The sequence below is a fragment of the Mastigoproctus giganteus genome, chromosome 7 (genome assembly GCF_048544385.1).
Source record: "Mastigoproctus giganteus isolate SK-2022 chromosome 7, ASM4854438v1, whole genome shotgun sequence".
In the NCBI taxonomy this organism is placed as follows: Eukaryota; Metazoa; Arthropoda; class Arachnida; order Uropygi; family Thelyphonidae; genus Mastigoproctus; species Mastigoproctus giganteus.
In genome coordinates this window covers 43,049,974-43,064,987 of record NC_143581.1, presented here as the reverse complement: position 1 = coordinate 43,064,987, position 15,014 = coordinate 43,049,974, and the positions used below count along the sequence as shown (strand labels likewise).

Genomic DNA, 15,014 nt, shown 5'->3' with positions numbered 1-15,014 from the left:
GCTCACTGAGGGTGATGGTAGATGGCTGTTGTTTTGGTTTGGTTTTTTTTTTTTAGGAGCATTAGCAACTAAGGCCATATTGCTCCAGGATATGCGGTGGTCATTCCTTAACCTTTCCGCATCCTCCGTATTTGGTGGTGACGGGCTCGAACCCCGGTCTAATCAAGAAGCGTGTGCTACGCACTGCTGCTCCTTCCCACCTGGCTACGGAGGCGCTGGTAGATGGCTCTCTGTCTTCTAACTTCTCCACTAATGCCGGTGTCCCCCAGGTTCAGTTCTTTCCCCCACTCTTTTCCTCTTGTATATTAATGACCTTCTTCCATTGACTGGAAATCCTATCCATAGGTTTGCCGATGATAGCACAATGCATTCCACTTTCCATTTTGAGAAACCTTGTCCTGCTCAATCAGCTTCAACTTCCCGAAAATCTGCTACCAATTCCTTAAATGCCGATCTTCATGTAATTGTCTAGTGGGGCAAAGACAACTTAGTTGATTTCAACCCTTCTAAAACTCAGTCTTGTCTTATATCTCGCAAAAAGGATTCTTCTGCTCCTATGCTTTTCTTTAGTGACACTACGATTTCTAGGCAAAATGATATACAGTGAAACTTCCCTTTAATGGACAGCCATGGGGAACGAAAATGTGTCCGTTAGAGAGAAGTGTCCGCTAACAAGAAGTCTGAGGGAGAAAAAAAAAAGAAAGAAAGAAAAATCGTTAAACGTTTAGTGTAAAATTAAATTAAAACATATACAGATTTTAACAATATTTTTGTAAATAATATACAATTACATACACAAGAGATAAAGAAAAATTGTTAAACGTTTAATGTAAAATTAAATTAAATTATATACAGATTTTGCACAATATTTTTGTAAATAATATACATACAATTGTGCTATGCATATTATGACTTTATCTTAAGAAAAATACATACAGTAATCACTTATTTTCTTCTGCACCTTCTTCTGGCTGATAATTTTGTTTTCAACATTTGTTTGGAGTGAAGAAACCATCGAAAGTCCTTCAGTATCTTCTTCAGCGGCGAAAAACATTTTTAAACGATTGATTTGTATGAGCGCTTCTTCTATTTTCATCGGTGGTTCGCCATTAATATGTTCTTCGACAGAATGACCTCCTTCCATTTCTTCATCCTCATGAGGAACTTCTTGAAAAATATCGATGATAATGTCGTTGATATCTAGAGCACCATCTTCTGTAGTGAGGTTCGAGTCTATATCTTTGTAGCCAGGGTCACTTGTAGCGGAAGTATCGTACATTATCAATAGATGTTGAAGTTCTTGTTCTTCTTGGTGCTCCACATTGCTGTTCACAACTTCAATTTTTCCGTTTGAGAAGCCAGACTTTACAAAACAGTTCACGACAGTTTGTTTTCTAATTGCATTTACTGAAGAGGAAATCCATTGAATCGCATCTAGGATGCTGAGTTTATTTGCGAAGTCACTCGCACATGTTACATCATTCATGTTTGCAATGAGATGTCTTAAAACACGTTTTCTGTAGGGAAGTTTAAAACTTTTTATTATCCCTTGATCCAAGGGCTGACACTCTGGAGATGTGTTTGGTGGCAGAAAAACGATTTGAATGTTGGACAATTCAATGTGCGGGTGAGATGCAGCATTATCCATGAAAAGAATAATTTTTCTGTTTTGACAAATCATGTTTTGGTTAAAGTGACTTATCCATTTGCTCATGATATCTCGTGTCATCCACGCTTTTTTATTAGACTTCCAGTCAACATTCAAAAGATTCAACTTTATGCCCTTGAAACAACGAGGATTTTGTGGTTTTCCTATAACAAGAGGTTGTTCAAAGTCTCCCAGCATATTTGTACACAATAGTACAGTCAAGCGTTCCTTAGAAATTTTTCCGCACTGGCACTTTTCGTTTTTTAGACTCGTTTTTTCAGGAAGAGCTTTAAAAAACAACCCTGGTTCGTCACAGTTGTAAATATCCTTAGCTTCAAAATCACGACACGAATCTTCCAATTTGATGGTCCACTCTGTTACAATCCCAGTATCAACAGATCCACCTTCACCACTTACGGTTTTCCAAGAAATTTTATGCCGAGTTTTGAACTTGTGAACCTGATCATTTCTGTGTTGCCAAAATTGGTTGAGCAGTTCATTTTTTTCCCTTTAGGATGTCGCTTACCTGCGTCTTCCCGATTTTGAATTTTGCAGCGAGATTGCGAACACTATTTTTTTGCCGATCATACGCATTAATGAGTTCGACTTTATCTTTTAAAGTTAAATGTTTACGAGAAGACATTGTGCACTTCACACGACACTGAACAAAACTGAAAACTGAAACTGAAAAGACGAAAGGCCGACCAAATCCCCCACCTGCACACACCGAATTCATCAGAAGTTTTACATGTGCCTTAAAATTCTTGAAAAAGGGTTTAGAACCGTGACGTAAACCTTGATAAAATTCAGAGAATCGGAAATAGAAAATAAACACACGACTGAGGCAATACGTGGAAGAAAAGTTCCTAGAAAAAAAGGACCGTGAGCTTGCCCGCTGTCCGTTATGGGGAGATCAAATTAAATGCTAATCTAAACGAAACAGTGCAGATTGCCTGTCCACGTCCGTTACAGAGAATGTCTGCTAGACAGAAGCTGCAAACACGTTAAAACCAATAGAGGTGAGTTGGGGAATTTGAAAATGTCCGTTGTAGACAGATGTCCGTTAACGAGAGGTGTCCATTAGGAGAAGTTTCACTGTATCTCTTTTGGGGATTACCCTGACTTCTAATCTCTCTTGGCACAAGCACATTACAAATATTGCTTCCTCTGCATCTAAAAAACTTGGTTTTCTCTTTCGCTCTCGGTGTTACTTTTCTTCCAAACAGCTGCTCACTCTGTATAAATCGCAAATCCGCCCTGCCATGGAATATTGTTCCCACATCTGGGGTGGTGCCCCCAAAACCTCTCTCAGGCTTCTTGACTTGATTCCATTCAGAGGAGGGCAGTTAGGTTAATTAATGATTCATCTCTAACAGTCTCTCCACTCGCTTTCTCATAGACATACTGTTTCTGCTGCATGCCTCTTCTACAGATACTTCCATGGGCACTGTTCTTCTGAATTGGCTTCTATAATTCCTGCTCTCTCTTTCAAAACAGTCCGAACACGTGCCGCCACCAGCCAACATCCATTTATTGTCCAACTTCAAACCCACAGAACCAACTTTTCATCTTCCTCATTTATTCATTCAACTGCCGTTTTCTGGAACAACCTTCCTTCATACGTATTTCCTGAAAATTACAATCTACAGAAGTTGAAGTCCAATGTAAACAAATATCTTCTTTAGTCTTCTCAACCTCCAACCCAAGCACGGTACTAAGTACTATAGGTTCTAATACCTCTCGTGTTTGGGGTTCACATAAAAAAAAAAAAAAAATTTCCTTGACTGTATTGTCAATGGAGTGTTGGGTGTTTCAGTATGACCCAGGGACGAAACATCAGAGTATACAGCGGACTTCAAAATTATCACCAAGGCCCAAAAAATTCAGTTTACAGAAGTCCAGGATCAAGACAATATTGATCATGTTTTTTGACACACAGGGTGTGATCCACATGTAATTTGTATCTGAAGGAAAGAGAGTCAATGCTGTGTTCTATGTGCAGGTGCTTCAAAGACAACTGAAGCACATTTCCTGGAGAAAAACAGCTGGTTCTTGTTGCACGATAATGCTCTCACCCATTCCACAGTTGTTGTGAAGACGTTTCTGATGAAATATGGCATTGCACAGATCAACCATTCATCCTACTTTTCCAATCTAGAATCACCGGATTTCTTCCTCTTTCTTAAGGCCAAAATTGCCCTCAAAGGAAAGAGATTTTAGAATGTTGAGGACAGAAAGAAAAACATAACTGCTGAACTGAAAGTCATATCTTTGGACTAGGGATTGTCTTTTTCCCGAATTTCGATAATCCCGGGATCCGGGGATAAAAATGTTCTTTTCCTGGGATCCCGGGTGGAATTAAAACTGAAAATTTCACAGCATTTTATTTATTTATATATATATATATAAACTACAAATTGAAACGAATTCAAAACTTATTTTTCAGAAACTTAACATGTTCTTTTTAAACCTTGACAGACTAGTGACTACATTGTTAAACAAAAATTTATTTCACTTTAGTTTATTTTGAAACTGATTTGGCAATTGACATGTAATACGAACGTAAGAAACACAGGCAATTTACACTTTTATCACTGAGTCTAGTTCTAAGTTTGGTTATAAATAGTCCTGCAGCCGAAAAGGACCTTTCAGCTTCTACACGTGTTGGTGGTATGGATTCGAGAACGTCCATTAATTTTAATACATTAGTTGTTTTTTTCACCAGTTGCCTCAAAGGTTTCGAACTCCTTGGATATATTCTTTGCAAGTGATTGACCTTCAGCTTCATGTTGAGGATCTTTAGAAACACATTCAGTTTGTTTTTTGATTTGACGCGCCAATTTCTCACAAAGCGTCTGCTGTCTTTCACTCTCACTGTCACACTCTTTCTCGGACTCGGAATGTGACAAATCAGATTGCGATGATTCAGAAGAGGAAAACCCAAGACGAGTTATTCTGTAACCAACAAGGCTGACTTGCTTGGAAATGGTTGCAACTCGGTTTCTACTATTTTTCTATTTCTTTTATAATACGTTTTTCCAGTTTTTATGTACTTCAATAATCCAACCAAAGCTTTTTGCCTTCTCTCGTTTATCCTTAAAATTAGTGCTTCCTGAACTTTTCTCGAAAAGATAGAATTTTGCTCAGAAAGTTTTTGTATGATGAAAGAAAAACTTCCTCTGCAGTAATAAGTGTCGCATCATGACTGCAAAGGTTTTGTGATCCGATTTTGACGGGTTTCAACGCACGCACAAGGTCATTAAGAGCTGTATACTCTGCTTAACGTATTGGATTTTTAATGTTATAGTCAATCATTGTTTTTTCAATTTGTGATTTTAACTGTAAGAATCGTTCTAACATGGCTACCGAACTGTTCCATCTAGTTTTAGACTCTAGTACTAGGCTTAAATTTTCTTGCTTGAATGAAGATTTAATATAATTCTGAAGAGTATCATTTTTCAAGGGAGATTTTCGAACCATTTGCACAATCGTTTTAACTTTATTAATGATATTAACTATGTTTAATGCACCAGAGAATAGGTCATCTCTGAAATCACATTTTTGTTCCTTATCAGGATTGTTTTAGAAGCTTAGATTTGAATCGTAATTTTCCGTTTCATCCTCTTCTAAATCTTCCTCGCTGTCTTCAGTTGTTTCTATCTCAATTACATCTTCCGAATCATTCCGTTTCTTGTATAGAATGTCGCATATTGCAAGGTGTATATCGTGGGCATAGCAAAGCTGATGTTCACAATCTATCAACTGTCCGAATTTCACCATAACACTCGCCCCATCCGTTACACACGCAACTATATGATGCTCTATTGATAATTTAAACTCCAATAACTTCTGTTTTACTTCTTCAACCATTTCTTCGGCGTTTATGCTATCATTAATAGCAATAATTCCTAGATTCCAAAATTTGTCTTTATCTTGATGAACATTGATATTTAAATAACGTTTGTTTTTAAGTGACGAATATTCGTCTAGAGAAAGGCTGAATCTCTTACCATTTTTTAATGATTGTCCAATTTCTTTTATTATATTTTCTTTCATAATATTATACTGCTTATACACTATTTGCATAACATGATTGGGATTTTTAGGAAGAAGCAAACCTTTTTCACTGAATGCTTGCTGAATAAATTCACTTTTACATATGGCACTGATAGGAAATTCATCTTCAGCTACAAGCTTTGCAATGATTTCTTCTTTTGTGTCTTTCTTTAAAAAACTAAACAATGCTGGCTGAGAATGAACACTTTTTAAATATTTCAAAGAGCTTTCTACAGATTCATCCCCTGCAGAACGTTTGAGGTTACAATCATTTGCCGATGTAGGCTTCTCAATAGAATGTTTAGTTTTTAAATGCTGAAGCAAGCCACATGTACAAAAACCTCTACATTTCAGTACTGCACACAATGACTACACTTTGCTTCTTCATTATTATTACATTTAATGAAGTACTGCCAGACGAATGTTTTTGATCTCTCCGTCGTCACAAAATATTAAAACAATAAAATATATGTATAAAGCGGCTTAACTGCAAGAGGATCTTTCTAGGACAAATGACATGTATAATCGAGAAGAGTTGAGAAATGACGAAGATGACATTACAGATATGTAAGAAAGTGCTGGCCTTTCGCTTTCTGCTTTTTATATATATATATTGCAAATGTAATGTATGAAAATAAATATTTTTCTAAATGAAAATAATACACATCTTTATTGCTGACGATATCTCATATTATGAAGAAACTATTTATCTTGCCAGCGCACGATAATTGATCGTGTATATATATATAATGTGTGTGTAAGACTGTTAGTATTGATTATTAAAGTTAGTAATTCAGACCAGGAAATCCCAGGATAAATCCCACAGCAAGAATCAACAGCGATCCCGGGATTCTGAAATCCTGGGAAACAATCCCTACTTTGGACTCCTTTTTTGACTCTTTACAGAAACTTTTAGAGTACATAATAAGTGCATTCAAACTGGTGGTGATTACTTTGAATAAAAATAAAACAGTTTTTGAGCTCTTTCACTTTGTGTTCTTTTTATTGCACCATTCTGGGAACTTTAGTGCCACACATCATATCCAGTAGGTGTATAAGTCACTGTGGAAGTGCAAATATTAGTCCTTCTGGATTAACAGCTATCTACTCCTTTGTTCCATTTTCTGTTAGATCTCTAGCCCTAGTTACAGTAAAACCTGTTTCCTCTAATACTTGCTTGATGCCATCATCCTTTTTGCACATATTTAATTAGATTATATATAAAAAGTAATTAGGAAAACATTGGAAACTAAAGCAGCAAATAACTTACTGTTGAGTAATATGACATCTTACTCTTAATTCTGTATCACTGATATCTCCAAGCCATGATCCATTTGGGTAGTCACCTAATAAAGGGAAGGTATAGAAAAAAAAGAAAATATAAACTATATATATAAGTGCATGCGCACACGCACGCGCACACACACACACACACACACACACACACACACACACACACACACACACACACACACACACACTCACTCACTCACTCACTCACTCACTCCATTAGAATATAAAATATGAGGGCATGTTAGATGGTAAGGCATCTACAAATCCTTTCTGTGTTTATTAATTAATTATACAGAATACAAAGTGAATATGGATATCTGTTGCAAAGAAATCTTAGTTGAGTGACAGTAGCAAGGGTTTGCATGATATCTTCATTAGTTGCCAATTTCAATATCCAACACATTTCATGATGGTTATCTGAGATAGGGAGCTGGACTATGTAGTGAAGCTTGTTAGTTTGTTATTTGGTTTTTAGGAGCATTAGCAACTAAGGCCATATTGCTCCGGGATATGCAGTGGTCATTCCCTGACCTTTCCGCATCCTCCGTATTTGGTGGTGACGGGCTCGAACCCCGATCTAATCAAGAAGCGTGTGCTACGCACTGCTGCTCCTTCCCACCTGGCTACAGAGGTGCCTATGCAGTGAAGCTAAAATCTCCCATCATTACTGCTTGAACCACTACTGGATTAACATGGCTGTGCATGTACAAGGGGGTGGGGGGTGGGTTCAAAAAAGATTTGTATTCACCCAGGGGTAGTTGTGATAGAAAGATGAAAATATTTTGTTTGTTACCTTGATATCTCTATAGCAAACACACACACTTTGGTTACAATCTGACAATTGATTTTTTTTTTCCCCCCTTTGCAGTGCTGAATGAAGTGTCGCAATGGATAAAGTGGAATTCATTTTAGTGGTTTGATTCCTCTTTCTGCAGGGAAAACACCCAAAACAATCTGGGAAGAAATGGTAACTGTTTATGAAGAAGAATGCCCGGGTTATATGTTATTGCAAATTGATATAAACAATTTAAATGTGGAAGAACCTCAGTGTGTGTGATGAAGAAATCCAAGGACACCCAGAAACTGCCATAACAGAAGAGACCATTGCAAAAATTGAAACATTAATCCTGAAAGATCGCTGTATTAGTGCCAAAGAACTAGCTGCAGAGTACCAAATTAGTGTAGGATCTGTGGAGTGTGTGTGTGTGTGTGTGTTTAGTGGTGCATAAGTTGCACTGGCTATAGTGCACTTATCCATAGGGATGTGTTAGAAATAATTCATTGAAGCCACTTTAATTTCCTTTTGGAAAACTATTCAGAATCGATGATATATTCCATTTTGTTTTCAGAAAGAAGAAAAGTTCATTATTTTCCTGATCACCAATAATATGCTCTAGTGATAATGGTTCTTGTAGATTAGTCAGAGAAAGCAGGACTGACTTTCTGTCCTGGTGATAGTGAGGACAGTCAATAAGAATATGTTTGACTGTTAGATGTGCTGAGCAGTATGGACACTGAGGAGGATCATCACCTACGAGCAGATGGACGTGGGTCAGATGAGTACATCCTTTCTTGCCCATGTAAGTACCACTTCTTCTCTTCTAGTTGTCTGAATGCTTGAGTGTCAAAATTTTGGTTCCTGTTTCAACTGGAAAAGTTTATTATTAGCCTGGGTGTGCCATAGCTCTTTAAACTGTTCAAGTCTGTGGAAAACATCATCCATTAACAGTTACATATGAGTAAAGTATCTGCTAGATGGAATCCCGGCATTCTGACGCCTTATCAGATTTGCACATGAAATAATGAAACAATGTGCATATAAAATGTTGATGTTCCAGAAAAAGCAAGAGGAGTTTTTTCACGGCTAGTCACCATGGACAAAACTTGGATCCATCACTATGATTCTGAATCTAAACAAATGTCAAAACAATGGAAACATGCAGAATCATCCCCCCCCCCCCCCCCGCAAAAGGCAAAGTTGCAAACAAGTGCTCGCAAGGTGATGCTGTCAGTTTTTTAGGATCAGCATGGTAATGCTAACAGATTACCTTCAAAAGGGCTGTACTGTGATGGGAAAGTATAACAAACACTTCCTAGTTCATTACACAAATATACACGGTCTCAATTCTAATCTCAACGATGTTCATTTCCACTTGCAGTCTGCCAAACCCCATGTACTTTTTCTGACAGAATCTCAGTTATCGGTTGATTCAACCACTACTCATCTCAGTTGCCCAAATTATTTGCTATATGATTCCTTTCGCCTCAAAGGTGGTACTCGTGCATATGTCCATTCCAATATTTCCCGTCAGAGACTTGGTAATTTGGAATCTCCTCTTTTCGATCTTCTCTGGATTAAAATCTCTCTACCTCATTCTGTCAAATTCATCTGTTGTCTCTACTGTTCTCTCAACTCCGCTAATCACTTGGAGCTCTTTGACTTCCTCTCTTTGCAACTTGACTTTCTCCAGTCCAACTTTCGTAACAATGAGGTAATTTTTCTTGGTGATTTTAATGTTCACAACTCCAGCTGGCTTCCATTTTCTAGTCACACCGACCTAGCTGGTTGAGATGCTGAGGCTTTTGCAATTACTAAGGACCTTGCACAGATTGTTCATTTACCTACAAGAATACCGGACAATCCTAACCATACAGCCAACACGCTTGATCTTTTTTCTCACAAACAACCCTTCTACGTACACGGTCAAGTGAGTGGTCCTTTAAGCACCTCAGATCACAACTTAGTGATCGTCTCTTCTCCAATGGAGCCTTTATCTCATGACTATTTCTAACCTCGTACTGTTTGGCATTACAAGAATGTAAAATGGGATTACCTGCGAGATTTCTTTTCTTCTTTTCCTTGGTCAGATTACTGTTTTAAAACTTCTGATGTCAACATTTGCTCAGATCGTGTCAGTGAAATTATTCTTGTAGGAATGGAAACCTTTGTTCCACACTCCACTTTAAAATCTTGTCCTTTATCTAAACCTTGATTTTCCGATAAATGTGCTAAGGCTGTTCAAGAGAAGAACGTTGCATATCGTAATTGGCTTGTTTCCAAATCTTCAGATTCATTTTCTGCCTATACCAAAGCTTGCAACAATTGTAAAGCAGTTATTAATCAGTCCAAACTAGATTTTGAATAGGCTAAGAGTAGAAAACTTGTTTCTTGCCCTAACGGTAGCCGAGCATTCTGGTCTCTTGCCAAAGATATTGGCCGCAACTTTTGCACAACTCTGCTCCCACCTCTGTCAAAACTAGTTGGTTCTGTTGTCACTTCAGATAAGGATAAAGCTGACCTGCTAGCATCCCATTTTTCTTCCAACTCATGTATTAATGATCTTGGTAAAACACCTCCCACTATTCCCAACACGCTCCATTCAATGCCTCCTGTGGTCTTCCTTCAAAAGAATGTCAGAAGGATTTTGATGAATCTTGATGCTAAGAAAGCTCCAGGTCCTGATGGTATTTCTCCAATTGTTCTCAAAACCTGTGCTCCTGAACTTACTCCTGTTCTTCGCTGCCTTTTTTCACTTTCTTATTCCAAATGTGTTTTTCCTTCTGCTTGGAAAGTGGCTCATATCCAGCCAGTTCCTAAAAAGGGTGACAAATCCCTCCCATCCAATTATCGTCCCATTGCAATTACTTCTATTCTTTCTAAAGTAATGGGGAAATCAATTAACCGCCAACTCTTAAACTACCTAGAAACCTTCCATCTGATCAACGATCACCAGTATGGATTCCGTCAATGTCAATCCACTGGTGATATTCTGGCTTATGTTACCCATTTATGGACTAATTCAATGGAAAGGTTTGGTGAAACACAAGGAGTTGCTCTTGACATCTCAAAGGATTTTGATCGTGTTTGGCATACAGGTCTTCTAAACAAGCTTCCATCTTATGGTTTGCCAACTGTTTTTAGTAATTGGTTATCCAGTTTTCTCTCTTATCGCTCACTGAGGGTGATGGTAGATGGCTCTCTGTCTTCTAACTTCTCCACTAATGCCGGTGTCCCCCGGGTTCAGTTCTTTCCCCCACTCTTTTCCTCTTGTTCAGTTCTTTCCCCCACTCTTTTCCTCTTGTTCAGTTCTTTCCCCCACTCTTTCCAATTCTCCAGTGAGGCAAAGATGTACAGTGAAACTTCCCTTTAATGGACAGCCATGGGGAACGATGGCTGTCCGTCAGTGTTGGTGATATTCTAGCTCATGTTATCCATTTATGAACAAATTCAATGGAAAAGTTTGGGGAAACACAAGCAGTTGCTCTTGATATCTTAAAAGCTTTCGATTGTGTTTAGCATAATGGTCTCCTAAACAAGCTTCCATCTTATGGTTTGCCAACTGTTTTTTGTAATTGGTTATCCAGTTCTCTCTCTGATCACTCACTGAGGTTTGTTTTTGGTTTTTTTTTTTAGGAGCATTAGCAACTGAGGATATATTGCTCCGGGATTTTGCGATGGTCATTCCCTGACCTTTCTGCATTCTCCGTATTTGGTGGTGACGGGCTCGAACCCCGGTCTAATCAGGACGCGTGTGCTACGCACTGCTGCTCCTGCCCACCTGGCTACAGAGGCGCCACTCACTGAGGTATATGGCTCTCCGTCTTCTGACTTTTCCACTAATGCTGGCATCCCCCCAAGGTTCAGTTCTTTCCTCCACTCTTTTCCTCTTGTATATTAATGACTTTCTTCCACTGACTGGAAATCCTATCCATAGTTTTGGCGATGATAGCACATTGCATTCCACTTCCCATTTTGAGAAACCTTGCTCTGCTTAATCAGCTTAAACTTCTCGAATATCCGCTCCCAATTCCTTAAATGCTGATCTTCAGGTAATTCTCCAGTGAGGCAAAGACAACTTAGTTGATTTCAATTTTTCTAAAACTCAGTCTTGTCTTATATCTCGCAAAATAGATTCTTCTGCTCCCATGCTTATCTTTGGTGACACTCCAATTCTAGGCAAAATGATATATCTCTTTTGGGTGTTACCCTGGATATTTCAACTTTTCAGTGTCACTATCCACAAACCAGTCCTGTATTACCCCTGCTGTTTCTACAATACTGCCAGCATTGATAGCACATAACTGACTTCTAATCTCTCTCTCTTTCTCTCTCTCTTTTTTTTTTTTTTTTTTTTTGGTAGTTTTTGGCGCATCGGCTTCTGTGGCCATAATGCACTTCCCAAGGTTTTTGCAGTACTTTGATCCAAGCCCGAGGCGGGATTCGAACCCGTGACATTTGGGTTGCCAGGTAGGCACTTTACCCACCCGGCTAACCCGGTCGGCCTAATCTCTCTTGGCACAAGCACATTACAAATTCCTCTCCATCAAAAAAACTTGGTTTACTCTTTCGCTCTCGGTGTTGCTTTTCTTCCAAACAGCTGTTCACTCTGTACAAATCGCAAATCTGCCCTACCATGGAATATTGTTCCCACATCTGGGGTGGTGTCCCCAAAACCTCTCTCAGGCTTATAGATTCCATTCAGAAGAGGGCAGTTAGGTTAATTAATGACTCGTCTCTAACAGAGTCTCTCCACTCTCTGTCTCATAGACGTACTGTTTCTGCTGCATGCCTTTTCTACAGATACTTCCATGGGCACTGTTCTCCTGAATTGGCTTCTATAATTCCCGCTCTCTCTTTTAAAACAGTCCGAACACGTGCCGCCAGCAGCCAACATCCATTTACTGTCCAACTTCAAAGCTGCCAGGGCTGGTTCAAGAAAGCCATTTTGCTTGCATCCCAAATTGGTGCTCTAATTCAATAGGGGATGTTCAATAGGGTTAAGGTTTAGGCTCTAAGCCTGGATATTTCAACTTTTCAGTGTCCCTATCCACAAACCAGTCCTGTATTACCCCTGCTCTTTCTTCCTATAGAAAAAAATATATACTGCCAGCATTGATAGCACATAATTGTCCAAAATGTCCAAACTGGTCATGGACTTTGCCATTTCAACTACCAAAGTACCAAATGCAAACCAACTTAAAAAGTTCCATACTATCAGACTGCTTCCACCAATCTTTGTTATTGTTATTTGGTTTTTAGGAGCATTGGCAACTAAGGCCATATTGCTCCCGGATATGCGGTGGTCATTCCCTGACCTTCCGCATCCTCCGTATTTGGTGGTGACAGGCTCGAGCCCCGGTCTAATCAAGATGCTACGCACTGCTGCTCCTTCCCACCTGGCTACGGAGGCGCCACCAATCTTTGTGGCAAAGATGATACATGAAAGGAAGGGAAATACTTTTCAAGCAATTCTGCATGTAAACATGTCTAGAATGAAACAGCGTGTAATGAAATTTGTCACTCCATAGCACCTTCTCTCACTGTTCTCGAGTCCATGAGTATTGGAAATGGCACTGCTCAAAATGCCATTTCACAATTGGGACCATGATGATGGGCTTATGCACAGCTGCATAGGATTAAACTCAAGAGCATGGATATTCTGGTGGCCTTTTGGATCTGTTCCATGATGTATGAGGTGCAAGCTGCCCTCTTTATGGTTTGATAAACAAGTTCCTGGAGCTTGTGAGCCCATCCAAACCTTTTCTCACTGGGGCATCACCTATAGCCTTCCTTCTTTCAATAACATCTGCCACAGTAGATTTTGGGAGATTCAGATGAGTTGCAATTGTGCACTCAGAAAGGCTGCTGATGTGGTATCCAACTTCCAAACCTATGTTGAAAGTCCAAGTTCTGATCCATTACCCACACTGGCTTCTAATGTACTGCTACTGCATAGGTCAGTGTTTCTCAATCTTTTCATTGCTGAGGCATGCTTTTTAAAGACACAAAAATTTTGTGGCACACTACTATACTCATATATTCATAAACGGGAAGTTATTTCTGTTAGGTATATTTAATAATACACTTATTATTTATTTTAAATGCTTTTAATATCTCTTTTTTGAACATAGATGAATTACATGAAATTTAAAAGAAATTTGTTGTAAGAATAGGTGAACTAAGAATCAAAACGCAACGTCACATTGACTGCTGTTAGCTTCAATGTAAATAAACTAATTGTTTGTTTTAATTAATTTTTATTATAAAACTTGGATTTATTAATTTTTTTATTTGCATTTTCTGCGGCACACTTGAGGCATTAGGTAGACCGACAGGTATGGCTAAGCTGACGTGTATATGAAACTTCTTGCACAATAAAACTATTGGTATCCTGCTTGGCAGGGCTGAATAAATACGCATGACCAACCAATTGAAGTTGTACTGTAGGATTATTTCAAAACAAGATGTACCCTTCTGATGTAATTTTAACAGATAAACATTGAATGAACTTGAATTTTTTTTTGAATATTGTCTTCATTAAAAAAAAAAAAAAAAAAAAAAAAAAAAAAACACTACAATTTTTCCCAGCCAAAAAAGAAAAATGGCTTATGAAGCTGAATACTATGAAAGCAAGCTATATATTTTATGTGCAAGTTCACTGAAGTTATAAGTTGTACATTACATCTTGTACAAATTGACAAAGTAATCCTCCTGTCTGTTATCACATTGAAATATTTCGGTGTGCAACTTGGCAGAGGACTGAATTTTGTATCCCATATTAATCATGTATCAGAAAAAATAACACAATTGAGAGGCACGGATTCAAGAATCATTAGAGTGAAATGAGGAATTAAGGGGGAAGCATTGAGGCTGCTATATAATTGCATTTTTCTCTGGATAGTGACCTATGATGTCCTAGCGTGGTTATCGTGGTTACTCCACAAAACAATATTAGGAAATTGTTTTCAATCTGATGATGATGCTTTTCAAAGTGATGTACAGTTTCAACTGAAGCCCTGCAGTGCCAATTGGCTTACACTTAGTATACAAAACCACATGTTTTCAATCGTGGCAGGGACATCTGTATAAGATACTTGGAATTGTAATTAATTTGTTAAATGATTTCCACTTAAAGAAAAAGATAGTTTAAGACAAAATAATGACCACGCAGCAAGAACACTGGGGGTAAGTCACTGAAAAGGTCAGTGACAGAGATTCTCAACTGGTATTAGAGAG

The 15,014-nt window shown here is 38.4% G+C and overlaps 1 protein-coding gene across 1 annotated transcript in view; it reads right to left on the bottom strand.

Annotated features, from left to right (window-relative positions):
* Positions 1-15,014, bottom strand: part of LOC150082851 (protein BANP-like) — a 175,395-nt gene that overhangs the window by 82,223 nt on the left and 78,158 nt on the right. The window contains exon 7 of the mRNA XM_090378299.1: positions 6,975-7,050. Coding sequence (XP_090234425.1) covers positions 6,975-7,050 — 76 coding nt within the window. The remainder of the gene's footprint in view (positions 1-6,974; positions 7,051-15,014) is intronic.